General features: G+C 33.9%; 3 protein-coding genes across 3 annotated transcripts; all 3 read right to left on the bottom strand.

Annotated features, from left to right (window-relative positions):
- Positions 1–696: 696 nt before the first annotated feature.
- LOC145557965 (uncharacterized) lies at positions 697–1545 on the bottom strand. The gene has a single exon (XM_081619131.1). It carries the CDS (start codon positions 1543–1545, stop codon positions 697–699), a length of 849 nt encoding a protein of 282 aa, XP_081475257.1.
- A 4930-nt stretch (positions 1546–6475) lies between these two features.
- On the bottom strand, positions 6476–12243 carry LOC145560168 (uncharacterized). Its single transcript, XM_081621431.1, has 8 exons — positions 12111–12243; positions 11779–11881; positions 10350–10448; positions 9653–9763; positions 9333–9479; positions 8765–8862; positions 7731–7941; positions 6476–6991 (listed from the first exon to the last, which is right to left on the bottom strand). The coding sequence occupies exons 2-8, from the start codon at positions 11852–11854 to the stop codon at positions 6906–6908; spliced, it is 828 nt and encodes a 275-aa protein (XP_081477557.1). The 5' UTR covers positions 11855–11881; positions 12111–12243; the 3' UTR covers positions 6476–6905.
- A 784-nt stretch (positions 12244–13027) lies between these two features.
- LOC145558773 (acetylornithine aminotransferase, mitochondrial-like) lies at positions 13028–16291 on the bottom strand. The gene is made up of 3 exons (XM_081620108.1): positions 15835–16291; positions 14757–15191; positions 13028–13752 (listed from the first exon to the last, which is right to left on the bottom strand). The coding sequence occupies exons 1-3, from the start codon at positions 16264–16266 to the stop codon at positions 13228–13230; spliced, it is 1392 nt and encodes a 463-aa protein (XP_081476234.1). The 5' UTR covers positions 16267–16291; the 3' UTR covers positions 13028–13227.
- Positions 16292–16825: the final 534 nt, after the last annotated feature.

The following is a 16825-nucleotide window of genomic DNA, read 5'->3' as shown; positions in this document are numbered from 1 at the left end:
ATGTACAAAATCTAAATGTGCAATAGTTCTGATTATTTCTACTTTCGTAGTGTATACATTCGAAAGTAGCTGTAATACAGTATAATATTCACGTCCAAGTGTACAACATGTATCAAAAATTCAAAATTATCAATTTCACTAATTATACTAGTGCTCAATTTACAAAGTTTTCTTTTTTTTTTTTTTTTTTTTGTTTTAAAAAAGTATAGTTAACCCGTACTTAAATCTAAATTAATTAACAATTACTCGGTATAATTTTTTTTTTTTTTTGGTTTTTGTTTTAAAGTCTATTAGAGTATTTATCATTGCTCAATGTATGATATCACCAAAATCATAAGGAAATTTAACGACAAACAAATGTTGGCCAAGATTCCATTCAAAATCACAAGAAATGATTCCATATTTCCATCTTAACCAACGTGATTTTTATAATTTCACAACTTTCAACACATATATAATGTCTTTTTTCGTTCTCTTAACCCTTCTACCAACAAAATTAGTAATCTAATTAGTAAATTATTAAATAATTAGGTTAAAGATACATATATACTTCATTCGTACTTGTATTATATAAATTCTCCATCTAATTAACCATGCACTAATAATCTAATATAATTTCCTTACCTAAATACTTCTAATCCTAGCACTTTATGACCTTAATACTAATTAGAGAAAAGAAAAGGGATGGAGTAGTTTCTATTTATGTACTCCTACGTTCAAGTCAATAAGCTCCATAAATCTATTTTTAGTAACAAGCTGAGACATAGATGTTACCACTTGACATTTTTTCTTATACATTGTTGTTGTTGTTGTTGGATTATTAATATTCTTAATAAACTCGTACGAGGAAGACGAGGACGATGATGTCGGCGACAATGTCGTTGAGGTTGAGGTGGGGACCACCGACGGTACTTGGAAGTTTGTCTTGGCCTTGGACCCTCGGAGTCGCCGAGCTGCTGCGTCATACGCACGCGCCGCTTCTTCGGGTGTGTCGAACGTGCCGAGCCAATGCCGGCATCGCCCGACTCGGTCTCTTATCTCGGCTGACCATCTCCCCCATGGCCTCTTTCTTACTCCCCTATACTTCTTCTCCACCCCTGTGCTCGTTTCGAAACGTTTCGCCTTAGAGTTTGACTGTTTTACCGAAACGTTTTTTCTTTCATTTTCACTTTCGAAACGTTTCGGTGCGTTAGGGTTAGGATTGGAAACTTCAACCTTGACTTCTTTGCATGTTGTTGGTTTGGTGGTGGGGGTGGTGCCAAAGAGTACATGTTGGCCTACAACAGCGGCAATTCCTTCAAGGACCGGAGACGAAGGCGGCGAATGAGAAGGAGGAGGAGGAGGAGTCTCCTTCTCTTGGTTGGTGTCAATTGTTGTAGTAGGAAAATTGAAAGAAACGTTTTGTGATAATGGTGATGAAAATGCATCATATTGATAGAGGGTGTTGAAAAAAGGATCTTTGTAAATGAAAAAAGGTAGATTTCGAAACGTTTCTTGCTCAATTAAGAAGGAAGAAACGTATTCTAAGGTACTAAGATCATTCATGGTGGCTTATATTAACTTGATTTTGAGAGGAGAGAAAAGAACAAAAGGATGAGAAATGATAAAAAGCCACTCTACTTCTATATATAGTGGTCAATTAATAAATGATAATTTTTTTTTTTTTTTGAACAAGTAATTTATAGTGGTCAATTAATTTATAGACGTGTGTTAACTGCTCAAAAACCGATGAATATATAGTGGTCAATTAATACTAATTATTTATAAGTAATACAGTAGAAATTAATGGGAAAAATAAAGTTTATAATAATGAAAATAATTATTTATAATAATGGTAGTTTGAGATTAATGAAACTAAATTTATGCAAAAATAAATAAATGCGAGGTAGACGAAGTAAGGTCATGCAATAGTCACAAAAGTGTAACAGCTAGTAGTAGTAGTACTGTAGTAGTGGCCAAAGGCAAGTAGTGTAGTGAGTGTGAGTGAGTCCAAATATACTCCATAAACAGTATTTTGCTGCACTTTGGAAAAGAACGTAAAATCTGTTTACAGTTCTACTTTTAGTATTTCTTGTCTCTCTTTCATTTGGTCAATATACATCTTACCACTATTTTCAAAAAACAAAAAAATATACTCCATATATATATATAATCCATATTTAAGTTATTTTAGTTGAATTATTTGTTTAGTATATGAGTATCTAATACATAGTAATACTTTTCTTAAAACGCTTGCTAACACAATGAAGAAAAAAAAAATAAAGGAAGTATTTATAGTTTATGCATCAATGCATTATGCATGTATTTAGGTAGGTGAGATGAACATAGAGAAGTGTAAAGTGTTATTCATGTACTCGTAGTTTCGTTTTAAGATAACAAGTTTTAAATTATTTGATGGAAACTTTACAAATTATGCAAATGGTTATTATTGAGCTAATATTTGTTCATCAAGAGCTATGTAATGCTACTATGTCAATCTTACATGTACTGCAATATTTGTTCATCAAGAGCTAATATTTATTGAAGATCAAATGACTCCAACATGAACCTCAATTCCCATAGTCCTTATGCCCTGGCCTCTTTTGTGTGGGGGACGAGTTTAAGTCTTTATTTTAGGTATATAGCATAAAAAATGGGACACACTGGGCCTTAGCAATCTTTACCTTTACCTTTAAAATTTATATGTATGAAATGTTTTTCATTATAGAGAAATTAAACTAATATGTGAACACATGTAACACATACGAGTAAGAGGGATAGCTCAAGTGGTTAGAGCTTTCCTCCCAATTTTAGAAGATCATGGGATCAATTTTCATCCCCGCCCTTATGGCCTTATGGCTATCTAAACACCCAAAAAATAAAAAATACATACGAGTAATATTTTAAAATAATGAGCTGATATAAACTCATAACATAATGCAACGCAATTATGAGCAACTAAATTATGAATGCGTTCTTGATTTTCATTTATTTTTCACACTTCTTAATGTATTTATTTATTATTAACCTTTTGATTTATACAAAAAAAAAAAAAGGTATGTCTTATAATTTAAAAACAAAGAGAGTACAATACATAATTACATATGCACTATGCACTATATAATTTTCTTTTTAAGAAAAAAAAAAAAATCTTAAAGAGAATTTCAAATTACTATCGTTGGAAAATTTTAAAGTAGTTAGGTTAGTTTTTATTTTTTTTTTTAAAGGTTGATTTTATTTTATTTTATTTTTTTAAAAAAAGGTTAATTAGTTTAGTACAACTTAGTAAAACGTCTAAAATAAGCCATATTATAGTCTTAAATTTATAGATGAGGGTAAATTAATGATGAATGTAAGTACAAGTGACATTACAGTCTCGAGATGGGTTAAAAAAATAGGTAAAAAAGGAGAACCGTTGATAATGTAAAACAAAGATATAAGTAATTCTGTAAATAATTAATGGGTGGAAGAGTAGCTTATTAGGTTGAGGATACCGTAATAATTAACGTCAGATAATCGTCATAATAAGAAAAGAAAAGATAGTATAGCTCTAGTTTGACTGCTTGAAATGATTGATGTATAAATATGGTACAGTAGCAGAATTTATTTGACAATAATTCTGAGTATTTTATAGATTCACATCTTTATTATCTTGCACCAGTTGCATGGCGTAATGCTCACGATGTACCTTAGGATATTCTCTAGTGGTTTCTCACTGTACTCCACTATCATAAGATTATTTTCATCTTTACAGTTTGATTTTTAATTAGGCATATAAATATATAAGGTATTGGTGTAACGTGAGAAACGATTTTAACACATCTATATGTGAGAAGAACATAGAAAACTATGATCTCATGTAAGTAGATAATTGGTTGATGATTTATTGATTTTCGATATGATTGATCATGAAGCCCAATAGTTGTGTAATGGTTAGTGTTATTTTGGTATGGAACTCAAAATTTGCACAATGATTCATGATCACTCGTAATTGAAATCATTATTAGTAGAATTGAGTATCAATTTCAAATACTCCTTACATAAAGATCAATTTGGTTCACAAATATTAGATCAATAAATGCATTTAATTTAGATGAACCCTACATGTAGATTTGTAATTTGTTTTTGTGGAGCCGGGTTGAGTACACTCCCTCTTTCTTAGTCAAATTATGTTCGAAAAAGTATACTGTGATTAATTGTATAAGTTGAAATTATATTTATTTTAAAGTATTTAATATGTTTTATAACTCGAATATAAATAAAACGTTTAATTTTATAGACATAAAAGGACGAATAGAGTACTTCGCATGTTAAGGAAGTTCCCAACAACTCAACAAGACATAGCAAGTGTATAACCCAACCTATGCCTCTAAATTAAGGAAGTCTCCAACAAGAAATAGCAAGTGTGTAACTCTTCATTAGCTAATTAAAGAAATACATCCCAACAAACCAAAGAGAATGTCGGTCCATTACCCACTAAAACACACAATACATGACAATATTTAGATATACTTGTATTAAATCTATAAATTTGGGAAAACAAAATATGCATGTAGTAGTAATATTTTAATTTTTACCTCAAAAAAAAGTTACACCCTCCCAAAAAAAAGAGAAAAACAAAGGGAACATACTTTGGACTGACATATAAAATTGGTTTCCTCTTGTTTTTTTTACTGTGTCATGCAAAAAGGTAAAATCTTTGGGATTAAAAAGAGAAACTGAAGCAAAATCGGAAGTAAAAGTAAGGTATGATTATAACTTTATGAAATTATTGATGTTAAGAAAGTGCAAATACGTGTAACTGATAATCTGTGCTGTTTACATGCTTTCTTGTTTGTGTTGTTTTAAGTGTTGCCATAAGAAACATGCAACTAACATCACTTGAAAGTGTAAACAGTGAAAAAAAGTGTTACAAAATCGTTTATTTTTGTTCTTATAACTGGTTAGAAATAATTATGGCTTGATTGGTAAAGTCCTAGGTATTATGTACTATTGTATTGCTATAATTAGAATTGATTTGGTTAAAGAAAATGAATGTATTACTACTTTACTATGACTTTTCCATGGTTTAAAGAACTTATTGTGAATAAGATTGTTAGATGAGAGATTCATAGTTAGGGTCTGTTCTCTTCAGCTTATTTTCATTTCAGCTTAGTTTAGTTCAGCTCTAATCAGTTTAGTTTAGTTTAGTTCAAATCAGTTTATAATTTTCTTCTCTCATAAAATATTCAGTTCAGTTCAGTAAATCAAAACAGGCCCTAAGGTTTACTTGGGGATACACGGATGTGGCGGGAAAAAAAAGTAACACCTATGTTTCGTTTTAATTGACACAAATCATAATCATTTTGACAATAATAGTCACTTGTAAAGAGGAAAAAAAGAGTGATTTTCACTTAGGAATATAAATTTAAAAGAAAATATTTATTGACAATGATAACAATATAATTGAATTGGAAAATTTAATATGGAGTAAGGAATTAGCCATAAGGCGATATATAATTTGAGACGAAGAGGGTAAAATTATGTTAGGTATAACTGTATAAGTATAAGGAGTAGCCATATTTTCCAAAGTCTACAATAGCTTAATCCGTGGTATGCACATGAGTATAGCAGTGAAACATGCACAATAAACAGTATCTGACTTGACTTTGGAAAAGAACAAAAAATCTATTCCCAGTGCTTCATTCTTAGAGTTTTCTAACTTTTCTTTGTCTTACTTTCATCTTGTCGATCAACTGATAGTTATACAACATTACTCTTTTGTTTTATTCTTTATATTTTTAAGAAATAGCCAAAGTAATTGAAGCACATTAGTTTCTATTTCTGAGTTTAAAAGAATTATAGTGCAGAATTTTTGGATGGATTATTAGAAGGGAAAAAAAAAATTTAAACTTCAAATGTTGGATTTACAAAAATAATTACAATACCAACGCAAAAAATTTGGTACGTATATGACATTTTGGATGAACATATGAGAAAAAATATGAATGTACATGAATTTTAAAGTGAATGTATACAAAATTACAAAGGAAACTATAATTCCATATTGAATAGGCCACTTCCCTCACTCTGTTTCATTTATTAATCCTCTTATTTCTTGGTATAAATTGACCAAATTTTCTACATGAGAAAAAATAGGATCTTACATAGTATATATAATTAACTCCCATCAGTATAAGTCTATAAAAGGCAGTGTAGTTAAAGTATTCCGTACCAATTTTCCATTTAAAAAAACTCGTGGACATTTCGTAGTTCAACCATAAAAAAATTTGGAATTTCATGGACGAGTATTCTTAGACTAATTGATACGGTCATGGACTTTGTGAGCATCGTGTACACGTTCAAGTTCTTATTTGCAGATGTAAGTTCTGATAAAGATGAAAAATAGAGCTCAAATTTTTTCAGCTTGAAGAATATAATAGGTTCTTGATTCCAGTGGTTTTGCAACAGCAGATTTTTCAGCTTCTATACTCTTGAACAGGAATGTTATTTCTGATACTGTAAAAAGAAATCAAATTCCTCGATAATAGACAGCAACACAGAATTAATTAAGCTGGAAGTATGTGTTTGATCAAACCACATCTACTTAATCAAGAGACTTACATCATACTTGGCTACTCTTGGCCAATGTACAAAATAAAAAAAGAAAAATCTAAAAAATAAAGACTCACAGCACGTACAAAATTGTTGTGTTTCATTGTTAAGCATACAGGGTCACTGGTTTCAGCTTGGACAGCCTAAGGTTTTTCAGCCCTCATCACTATAACAATAGGGAAAGATCAGGTTTCTGCATAGACATAGCACTAAGGGAATCTAAAGCCTATCCGTGGATGATATCGACAGTTCTTTGTGGCTTCCAACTCATTGAATTAATTCTCTAGCCTTCTTTTAAATACTTCTGTTGCTTTGTGATTGAAAGGAAACAGTTAGTAAGGTTTAAACTTCCTTGCAGCTCGTATCTGTTGTATCCGTTTCTTGTCCTCCTCGAATTTACTTTGTAGCTTCATAATATCTGCAAACAGATAGGATATGTTGAGCATAGAGAAATGAGGTGAAATTAATCTGCATCTACAAATTGTCTATGTGATCCAACATGTGATCATCTACGGGAAATATTAGAGCTAAGACTGTAACATGTCAACAGTAGCGAAACACAAATTATAGACTAATAAACTATATGTCCAAACGAGTTGAGCATCATTTGATAATTAAGTTAATCAAAGCATTACTCGATTATTATCCCATAATTAGGTGAAATGGGCATGCAATAGTTGCAATTGCTCCGTGCTTAGAAAAAGGATGTAACAGCACCAGTAGAAAAAGGTTGTGGCAATTATGGGGTTAGCAAAATAATAAAATATCTAACTTCATAAATGTAAATGAGCGACTCTATTATGTTTCACAAGTTACACTAAGGATGGAGCTAGAAACTTTGAAAGTTGTACCAAATCCCTAGGTGAGTATGAGGGAAGGAGAAGTCATGAGATTTCTAAAAACAAAATGAAAGTTTGAAATGCATTGTTGACAACACAACACATGATAATGCAACACCTCATTTGTCTATCAAGAATGCCAAGGCTCAGTATACATGAAGAACCAAAATCAGCATTGAATTAAATAGTAACCAACTAACCATACGAGACATCAACATAATCCACAAAAGTGGACGCCTAAAATAAAGAGGATTTCAATGCCATCCCACTTTGCAAGTAAAAAGTAAATCTGAGAGCATAAATATAATGTAATCATACCACTCCTGTGTGCTTCTTTCCTCTGGAATCGGTAGAAATCTAGCCCAACATCCTTACTCTTTTTCTTGGCCAATTTATCACGCACAGCAGCCTCAGCTACAGATCCAACAGCAACACCACTATCAGGATCAGTTGTTCTTTTCCCACCCTTGCGGTGTACAACAACAGTCCATCCTTCCTCAGCAAGCTTGGCTTCTCTCTCTCTTTTTGCCTGTGATACAAAACCATGACAGTTATAAACATATCAAGGAAGTAGTTAAGGACTTGAGGGTAGCCACACACCAAACTGGAAAACAGAATTCAGACATGATCACCAAGGACAAAACCATTTAGGAAGTAGACTTGAATTTGTTAATTTTAACTTAATAGTTAATACATAACGATGTACAGGGAATGTCTAAACAAATGACAAGGCAGCTGTTCCACATCAAAGGATGACGACGACAACAATGTGTCCAAAACAATCCCTACCTTTTAAAAGTATGAGATAAGTCTTATGAATAGTGCTTAGACAATTATAACCTCTAAATATTTATTTTACTCAATTGCCCCCATTCATGTTTTTAGCTCTTTTTTTAAGCTCTTAATAATAGTGTGTGGACATTTATACTCCTAAAAATATTTGTTCACATATTATCCCTCATTAATGCTATTAACAACTTAAGTTGTGATGTGAGGCCAAACCGAAAAAGCTTCCCGAATATTGCTAGTTATGGCACGCGCATCGAGTGCGTTAACCACCCTAGTAACAAGAAAATTAAGAAAATTGTAAACATCTGCCCTTAGTCCTAAACTTCCAATGATTACAGTTAAGCAAGTCTGCAAGAGCATGCACATTGCAACAGTAACCCTGTACTTCTTGTTTGTACGTGCTTCAGCAACAAATGTATGAATCTATAATGGGAAGCAATTATGTCTTATAAAGGCAGAGACATGAGCATGGAAAGGATGGCAAATAGGTTACAACTATAAATGCCTGAACCACATTTATATGTAAATATAAATGTAATGACGAGGGAAAGAAGAAAAATCACCTGCTCCTCCTGCTCCTCATGTGCAGTTATAAAGTTGTCAATTTGTTCTTGCAGCACCTTCAATCCAGGTCTCCTAACGTGAAACTCCTTAATCCACTCTATAATTGACATATGTTAACCCAAAAGGTCATGCTAAATGTTGCATTTAAAGTTCAAATAACTTAAACATGAACTCTGCTGAGTAAATCAAGAAACAATGAAGATGCTGACATAAAAGACACAGAGCAAAAACCCCCAGAACATAAAATGTTACCTCACAAAAAGAATTGAAAATAAAAATCCCAACTTCAGATATGTAAGCTGAGAGGATGAAGGGATGTTCTATTCACCTGAATTTTACTCGTTTGAAATTATCTTATATGAGCTTAACTTATCTAATTTTTCTTAAACTTGTCTTGTCTATAAACTTATTTTTCCTAATAAACGAAAATAAGGTAATAGAATGGGACCTAAAAGCAAAATTTAGTGCCGTTTTCTAACTAAATTTATATGACTACCAAAAAAAAAAAGATCACACGTTCATTTGGGAACACTTTAAGATAACAGAAATAGAAATTAATTTGCATACTTTTCATCCCTTTGGAGTCATCTTCATCTACTGAAGAAATTTCATATACATCATCCATTGCAACTTCTTGCACCTCCTTCACTGACTTGATTTTTTTATTTGTTGACTGACCATCCATCTTCTTTTTATGAGCCTTTTTTGACTTTCCTAAACAAAAAAAATTGCATTTATGTCAACATATTAACAAAATCTCTCAACAGCCCAATGAGATAATAAACATGCAAATAACTAGTATCAATTATCCTTTCACCTGAAGTAGCAGGTCTGCATTTTTAAGAAAACAGATAAAGAAGAGAGAAACCATTCACAGAGCAACAAACCTTTTATTTTTTTACAGGAAACCTCTGCATCTGGTCTCTCAATCACCACTATGCTTGGTTCACTTGGATGATTATCCTTGATTTTGCTTTTGCGAGCTTTCTTTGACTTATCTACAGCATAGAGAAAGCTTGCTAAGAGAATAACAAATCACAATTATATCTCTGATTTCCATTTAATGTAGTTTTGCATTGATAGCAATCATAACATGCCTCGTACTTTTTATCTACTTCAGACACTCCCTTTATCAGGAGAACATTCTAAAAGTCCAGTCAATCATTCCATTCTTTTTAACAACATTAGATTTACCACCTCCATTCCGTTTTAACAGTCCCATTTCATTTTTAAGAGATCAAACTAATTAGTATATGACTAACTTGCTATTAAGTATTGATTTAAAAAACTTTAAAGTGGAAAAATATGGCTGGCATGCTTGAGTTTCAAACCACCATCCCAGAATAATATTACACTCTAATTACTCTGTAAGGAAAAAAAAAAAAAAGAGGTTCAAAACATGCCTTGAGGACTACAAAAAGTCACGTTGAATATGAGAAAAAAGAAATAGTATGTGACGCTCCTTAAAAATATTTTCTTTGGGGAATAAGTACCACAGCTTTATATAGAAGGAAGAAATATACGCTACTGCTGATTTTAATCATATCATAGTAGAAAATAAATGAGCAGGTAATATGGGCTTACAAGCTTTTTGATCTACTCCAGCCACATTATCCTTGTTCTTCTTGACTATAGGATACTTGCCATCATGTTCAAGAGTACATGCATTCCCTGCACTTTCACCTGAAAAGAGGTTCCATAAGATAACAATTTATAACAGCAGCAATAGCCCATCAATTTGAGAGCAGTATTTAGAAATTGATACAGGGCAACAGTAATCCTATGTATAAATGAACCTCAAATTTGGAATGTTAGCATCAAGGAATAGCTTGAATAGGGAACAAAAAAGACAATAGCATGAAGTTTACATTTAAATTTTTTATGCATAGAGTTTTAGCAGGCTTTGGAATCAAAACATACAATGTTCTATCCCTCACACCTTGCATCCAGAAGTTACTGTTATACAATCAAGAATCAAGTATAATAGAATCATCAAAGATTTGACCTTTTTAGAGCTGCCAATGACTCACTAAAGCTTGCAACTACCAAAAATAACGAGTACTAAACTTAACTCAGCTAGCTTTTCATGCCAGGAAATAAACTACTCAATTTCAGTTCAGGATTATGTACTCAGAATTGCCTTTTTTTTAACCAATCCTTGTAACAAAACATCATATCATAAATGACTTTTACAACATCATACATTCATACTCCATATTCTAGAAGTACGAAAACCTAAAACCATAGATAGGATACATTAGCATATATTTCCAATTACCTGTAATTCTACATACTCTAAACGTCAACATGTTTCCCCCTTTCTACTTACAACAATCAATCAATCAATCAATCAAAGCCTTAATCCCAAAAGTGGGGTCGGCTAACATGAACCAAATTTGATTATTCCGTGTAGTCATCGACATAAATCTTTCTCCTCCATCCCTTACGATCCAAAACTTCATCCTCACGTAAATCCATGCACTTCATATCCTTCCTCACTCCTTCCAACCAAGTCATCTTTGGTCTCCCTCTTCCTCGTTTAATCCCTCCATGGTCCCACTCTTCCACTCTTCGCACCGGTGCACCCTCGGGTCTCCGTCTTACATGTCCAAACCAACGCAGACGATTTTCCCTTAATTTATCTACAATGCCCGCCAACGAGGAAAAAAAAGCACCATTTCCCATCTCCCCTTCTTCCCATGAAAATAAACAGATCACAGACAATTCCAATTATTAGTCATTCTTCCCTTAGTTTCTTTTGAGAAATAACATGATACCAAGTCAAATTGACACCAAAATTCTAGCTACTTTGCATATGTATATGCACAAATGTCGAGTCCAACGATGTATTATGCTCACAGAACAGAACTATAACAACTCGAAGATCGTCATTGACACATAGAATCAAAGTTTCACATTTATAACTAACAAGATCAAATTACAATACCCCATATTGCAGTTCATAAAATAAGAGCTCATAGTTGTAAAAAGGCTAGTAATTTGAGCTACAAACCCTTTTCAAGAAGCTCCCGACTACGCTTTTTGATCTTCATCTTATTCATCTTCTTATCTAGTTTGTTGCTTCCCATTTCTTGGGTACAAAGCCAGAAAAAACCCTGCAAAATCAGGTTTATATCTAATTACCTAACCAAATATCAAAACCAGGCCACCATTAAACAGGGGAGAATATCGATTTTATAGTTCTGTCATAAATTCAACACTTTAAAAAACAAATATGACAAAATCATCAGATTAAACTTCAATAACCATTTCACCTCAGAAGAACCCTAAATTGAATAAACTAACGAATAACATTAGAATGTGAAACTGATATTCGATGATTACCTAAGCTTCAATGGAGGAGAGAAAGCTAAAGAGCAGCTTTAACGGAGAACTCAGAACACGCTTCAATGGAGGAGAGAGAAAGGGTGCAGCGGCGCAGCCGTCTAAAGTGATGATGAGTCTGAGAATACACTTTGTGTGTATCAGACTATCAGGGGGTAATATCGTCTTTTCCTTGCTTTATGTGGGGGTAAGGTCGACATTTTGGCTGTATAAGAAATTGAGAACGGAACTGTTCACTGTTGTAGGGTTTCCGTTTTGTAGAATCGTTTTTTGTATTAGGCAGGTTTACGTTAATATTTAGGAAAATTTGTTCGGAAGAACCTTTTGAAGTGAACATTTTGTTCAGAAAAACCTTTTAAATTTTTTTTGGCCAAGAGAAACCTGTTTAAAATTATTTTTTTGTTCAAGACAGCCAAGTGGGACATTCCGACGTTGACTAACAATTTTTCGAAGTTGACCACCTTTTTCCCTGTACGACTCACATGACTCTTAAATCTCTTATCACACCCCTCCTTCCCCTAATTCCATTCCCTTTTCCCTCCAATTAGGAATTAAGAAAATGGGGTATGTGTGATTCGAGATTTAAGAGTCACGTGAGTCGCACATGAGAGGAAAAGGGTGGTCAACGCCGGAAAGTCCCACTTGACTATCTTGAACAAAAATAAAAATTTAAATAGGTTTCTCCTGACTAAAAAAATTTTAAAAGGTTATTTTTCTAATATTTATTGTAAAAAGGTCCATTTGAAAATAACTTGACAATTTTTATACTCCTACTCAGTCTTTAGTTACTTGAAGCCCTTTAAAGATAATTTTATACTCCGTATTTGTAATTTTATCCATTCTTTTTCACATTGATATCACTATGGAGTACTAGTATTAAAATTTTAACAAGCAAACAGAGTACTTTGTAAGATAAGTGTTCCCATTGAACGAGTAGTATACATTGCAAAAAACAATTGCTACATTATTCCATGGCACAATTCAAAGAGAGGCTTAGTAGAAAAAACGTATCCCTGATTTACAGCTAATCAGCTACTATGCCTAATATGTGCTTCTGATCTATTGTTGTCACAGGAAAATTTTACATTTATCGTACACTAATCCAACATAGACTGCTTCAATCCAAGGCAGGGAAACACTTAAGGAGAATCTCTGCGCTTTTTTCAAGTTCCTGCTCTGATATGATAAGTGGAGGAACCAATCTCACTATGTTTCCTTTCCCAGCAGTTAAAATTAACAGTCCTGAATTTCGACAAGCATCAACCAGAGGACCAGCTGGTACATCTAATTCTATACCAAGAATAAGACCCTGCCCTCGGACTTCTTTGACATGTCGGTTTCCTCCCAATTTCTTTGTCAAGAGTTCTTTGAAGTACTGGCCTTTCTTTGATACGCCAGCCAAAAAACTAGGACTCAAGATTTTATCTAGGACAGTAAGTGCAGCTTGACACACAAGTGGTCCACCAGCAAAGGTGCTTCCGTGGTCTCCAGGGTTTATAGCCGATGAAACTCTTTCTGTAACCAGCGCAGCTCCAATAGGCAAGCCTCCGGCAAGAGGCTTTGCAAGTGTCATAATATCAGGGTATACACCATAAGCTTCATGTGCCCAGAGGTAACCAGTTCTGCCCAAACCACATTGCACCTAGTAATTGACATATACATAAGAATTCAGTGAGTCAAATCGGTAGTAAAAAAACAACTTTGTGGTTAAGAGTTAGTAGGCGAGAGGGATGGAGTGATCGTGGAGGCGTGAAGGATTACTTCAACATCACTCTCTTCCCCAGGCTTATTCCAACTCTTTCTAATTCAGCATGGAAAAAGTGGAGTCCATGCTATCCCGAGTCAAACCTTCACAAACCACAACATATATAGGTTTTGTTAAAAGTACTTTTTACAATCATCCTTATTCCTTAAATAAATACAAATACATAAGCAAAGGAACATAAGTTACATGACCATCTCTATTAATGCTCTATATTGGGATATCAGATTAAACCTATTCAAGATGCACCACTATGCTTCACATTACTAACTCACATAAATATACAGGTGATTAGGGTAGGGACAAGGCATGTGGATCAGCTCTCCAAGTTGTAATATAGCAGGGAAGGATCAGAATGAACTTTTCATCAAATGCAGGAAGTATTACAGGGTATTTGTTTGGGAGAAGTCTAGACTAGCATTCAATTCTAGAATGCAGCCACGCCTTTTCATTCAACCCAATACCAAGCTGGCGCAGGGCATAGTTTGCTATAGAAGAGGTTGCGGATGTCACAGTGCAACTCATACAAGGACAGGGGCCCTCTTCTAAATAATAAAACACCCATAGTAATATCCTGCTCAAACCTTTTACTAGAACCATCATTTCCTTTTCCCTTAGACCAACTTAGAGATAATCATTCACAAGCCATGATTAGCCAGGCAAACACACACTATTTCAACAGCTTGCCACAAAGAAAAATTTGGATAATTTAATCTAACTCAATTTACACTAAAGGGAAAACATCAATAAAGGTCCTCGGGAAAAAGCAAGTGGTCAGTCGTAAGAAATTGAAAATATATACCATGCTGAAACACATCATGCTCAACTGTCATAGAGGATGAACCGTAATAATGAGTATGAACCAAAACACAGTAATTTCTTACCTCATCATAAACCAAGAGTGATCCAGCTTCATCACAAGCAGCACGTAATGACTGTAAGAACTCCTTGGTGGCACTGTATATGCCCCCTTCACCTTGAATGGGTTCAACAAAAACAGCAGCTACTTTCCCACTCAATATAAGTTTTCTTGCAGCCTCAGAATTACCATATTCAAGAAAAGTGACTCCAGGCATGAGTGGCTCAAAAGGAGATCTGTAATTTTCTTTACTAGTCAAAGAGAGAGTACCAATTGTTCTTCCATGGAAACAATTACTAAACGCAATAAACTCAGTTGGTGGGTCTTTTGCATCAGGATGTGTATGTCTCTGGAACTTTCTAGCAAATTTAATGGCAGCTTCATTTGCTTCTGTTCCAGAATTTGTAAAGAATACGCGATCAGCAAACGAAGATGAAACTAGACGCTTTGCAAGCTCCACCTGAAATCAATTTGCAACAGTCTTCTCATCACAATCCATTAAAAAGGCGAAAGAACAAGAACAGCACACAACAATCAAGCCACTGACACCTCTACGTCTACATCCATCCATCACATAGCAGTCCAGCAATTACAAAATTTGACACAAATTGACACCATACATAATTTTACACTGTATTTCATGAGCAAATCATCAATCAGCCAAGATTTTAAACTACTAAACAACTACTAGCTCAAATGACATTCCATACTCTCCCTCCAACTAATCAATATGAGTGAAGAAACTAAGCCAAAACCATCTATTTCTAACATGAGACAAAACTCTACCCATATATCAATACCCAACAACTATAACATCCAATTTTTACAATGCACAAAATTGATACACAAAATAGCTCCTCTTACATAAACCCTGGCCCCACCCGAGGACTTACGTGTCTAACTAATTGACCCGTGTGAGATTCCGGTCCAATACCATACAAGTACTTCTTTTTACCATCATTAAAACAGACACAAACCTCAACATAATGTAGTTTCCCATAAATAACACAACAATGACCTCCAAAATCAAAACCCATTTCTCCTATTACAATTTAATTAATAATAACAACAACATAATGAAGAAATCAGAGAAAAAATCATACCATAGGAACAGAGTAATAAAGGTTGCTAACATGGGCCAAAGAATGGGCCTGATCAGAAACAGCCCGAACCCAATCAGGGTCAGAATGACCAAGAGCATTAACAGCAATCCCAGAAGTAAGATCCAAATACTCTTGCCCTTCAACATCGAACAATTTACAACCTTTGCCATGGGAGAAAACAACCGGAGCTCTAGCATAAGTACCCACAATCACCTTTGCATCATCCTCTATTATCTCCTTTGTTTTGGCGCCAATTTGGGGAGCATTCTTCTGGTCCAAAACGTCGACGTATAGGCATGTTGAAGGTGTGAATGAGTGAAGGTGTAAGCGTTTATGGTGGCCGGAGTTGAGGGGTGGGAGGTTGAATTGACGGCGGAGATTGGTGGAAGAGGCGGCGGTGTTGCCGAAGATGCATTGTAGGGAAGAAGTCATTGTTGATTTAGAGAAGAAAAAATGGGGTGGTAGACTTGTAGTTTAGGGTTTTGGAAAGGAAATGGGTTTTATTGGATTTGTTCTCTTTGTCGTACTCCTTTTTTTTTTTTTTTTGAACTCGATTTTAGAAAAATTAATACTCCTTCCGTATTTGAATAATCTCGTATTAACAACAATTTAAAATGAGATAGATCATTAGATTATTCTCAATGTATATTTTATGAAATTCGGTTTCTTTATGTGTATGGATACAAGTAGCTAAAATTGTGTATTGAAAAGTGTACTATGTCAAAGTATTACGGACAATATAATAAATTTCGTAGAGGGTAGAGTATACTATAGCTAGTTAACTATGGAGTAATGTATTTGTGTCTTTACAATTATTATTGTGATTAACAAACAAATAGAGAGGATTTGTATAAGAAATGAAAATGTGATTATTAAGATGGTTAACACTATGCATCAATCGAATCTACTTCTTAAAAGCAACTACAATTATTCGTGCATACAAGAAGAGCATCTACTGTGAATCTGTAATACAAATACTTTGTACAAATGA

Source organism: Chenopodium album, chromosome 9 (assembly GCF_948465745.1).
Source record: "Chenopodium album chromosome 9, dcCheAlbu1.1, whole genome shotgun sequence".
In the NCBI taxonomy this organism is placed as follows: Eukaryota; Viridiplantae; Streptophyta; class Magnoliopsida; order Caryophyllales; family Amaranthaceae; genus Chenopodium; species Chenopodium album.
The sequence above is the reverse complement of the archived record's forward strand: the minus strand, read 5'-3'. Positions and strand labels throughout refer to the sequence as shown.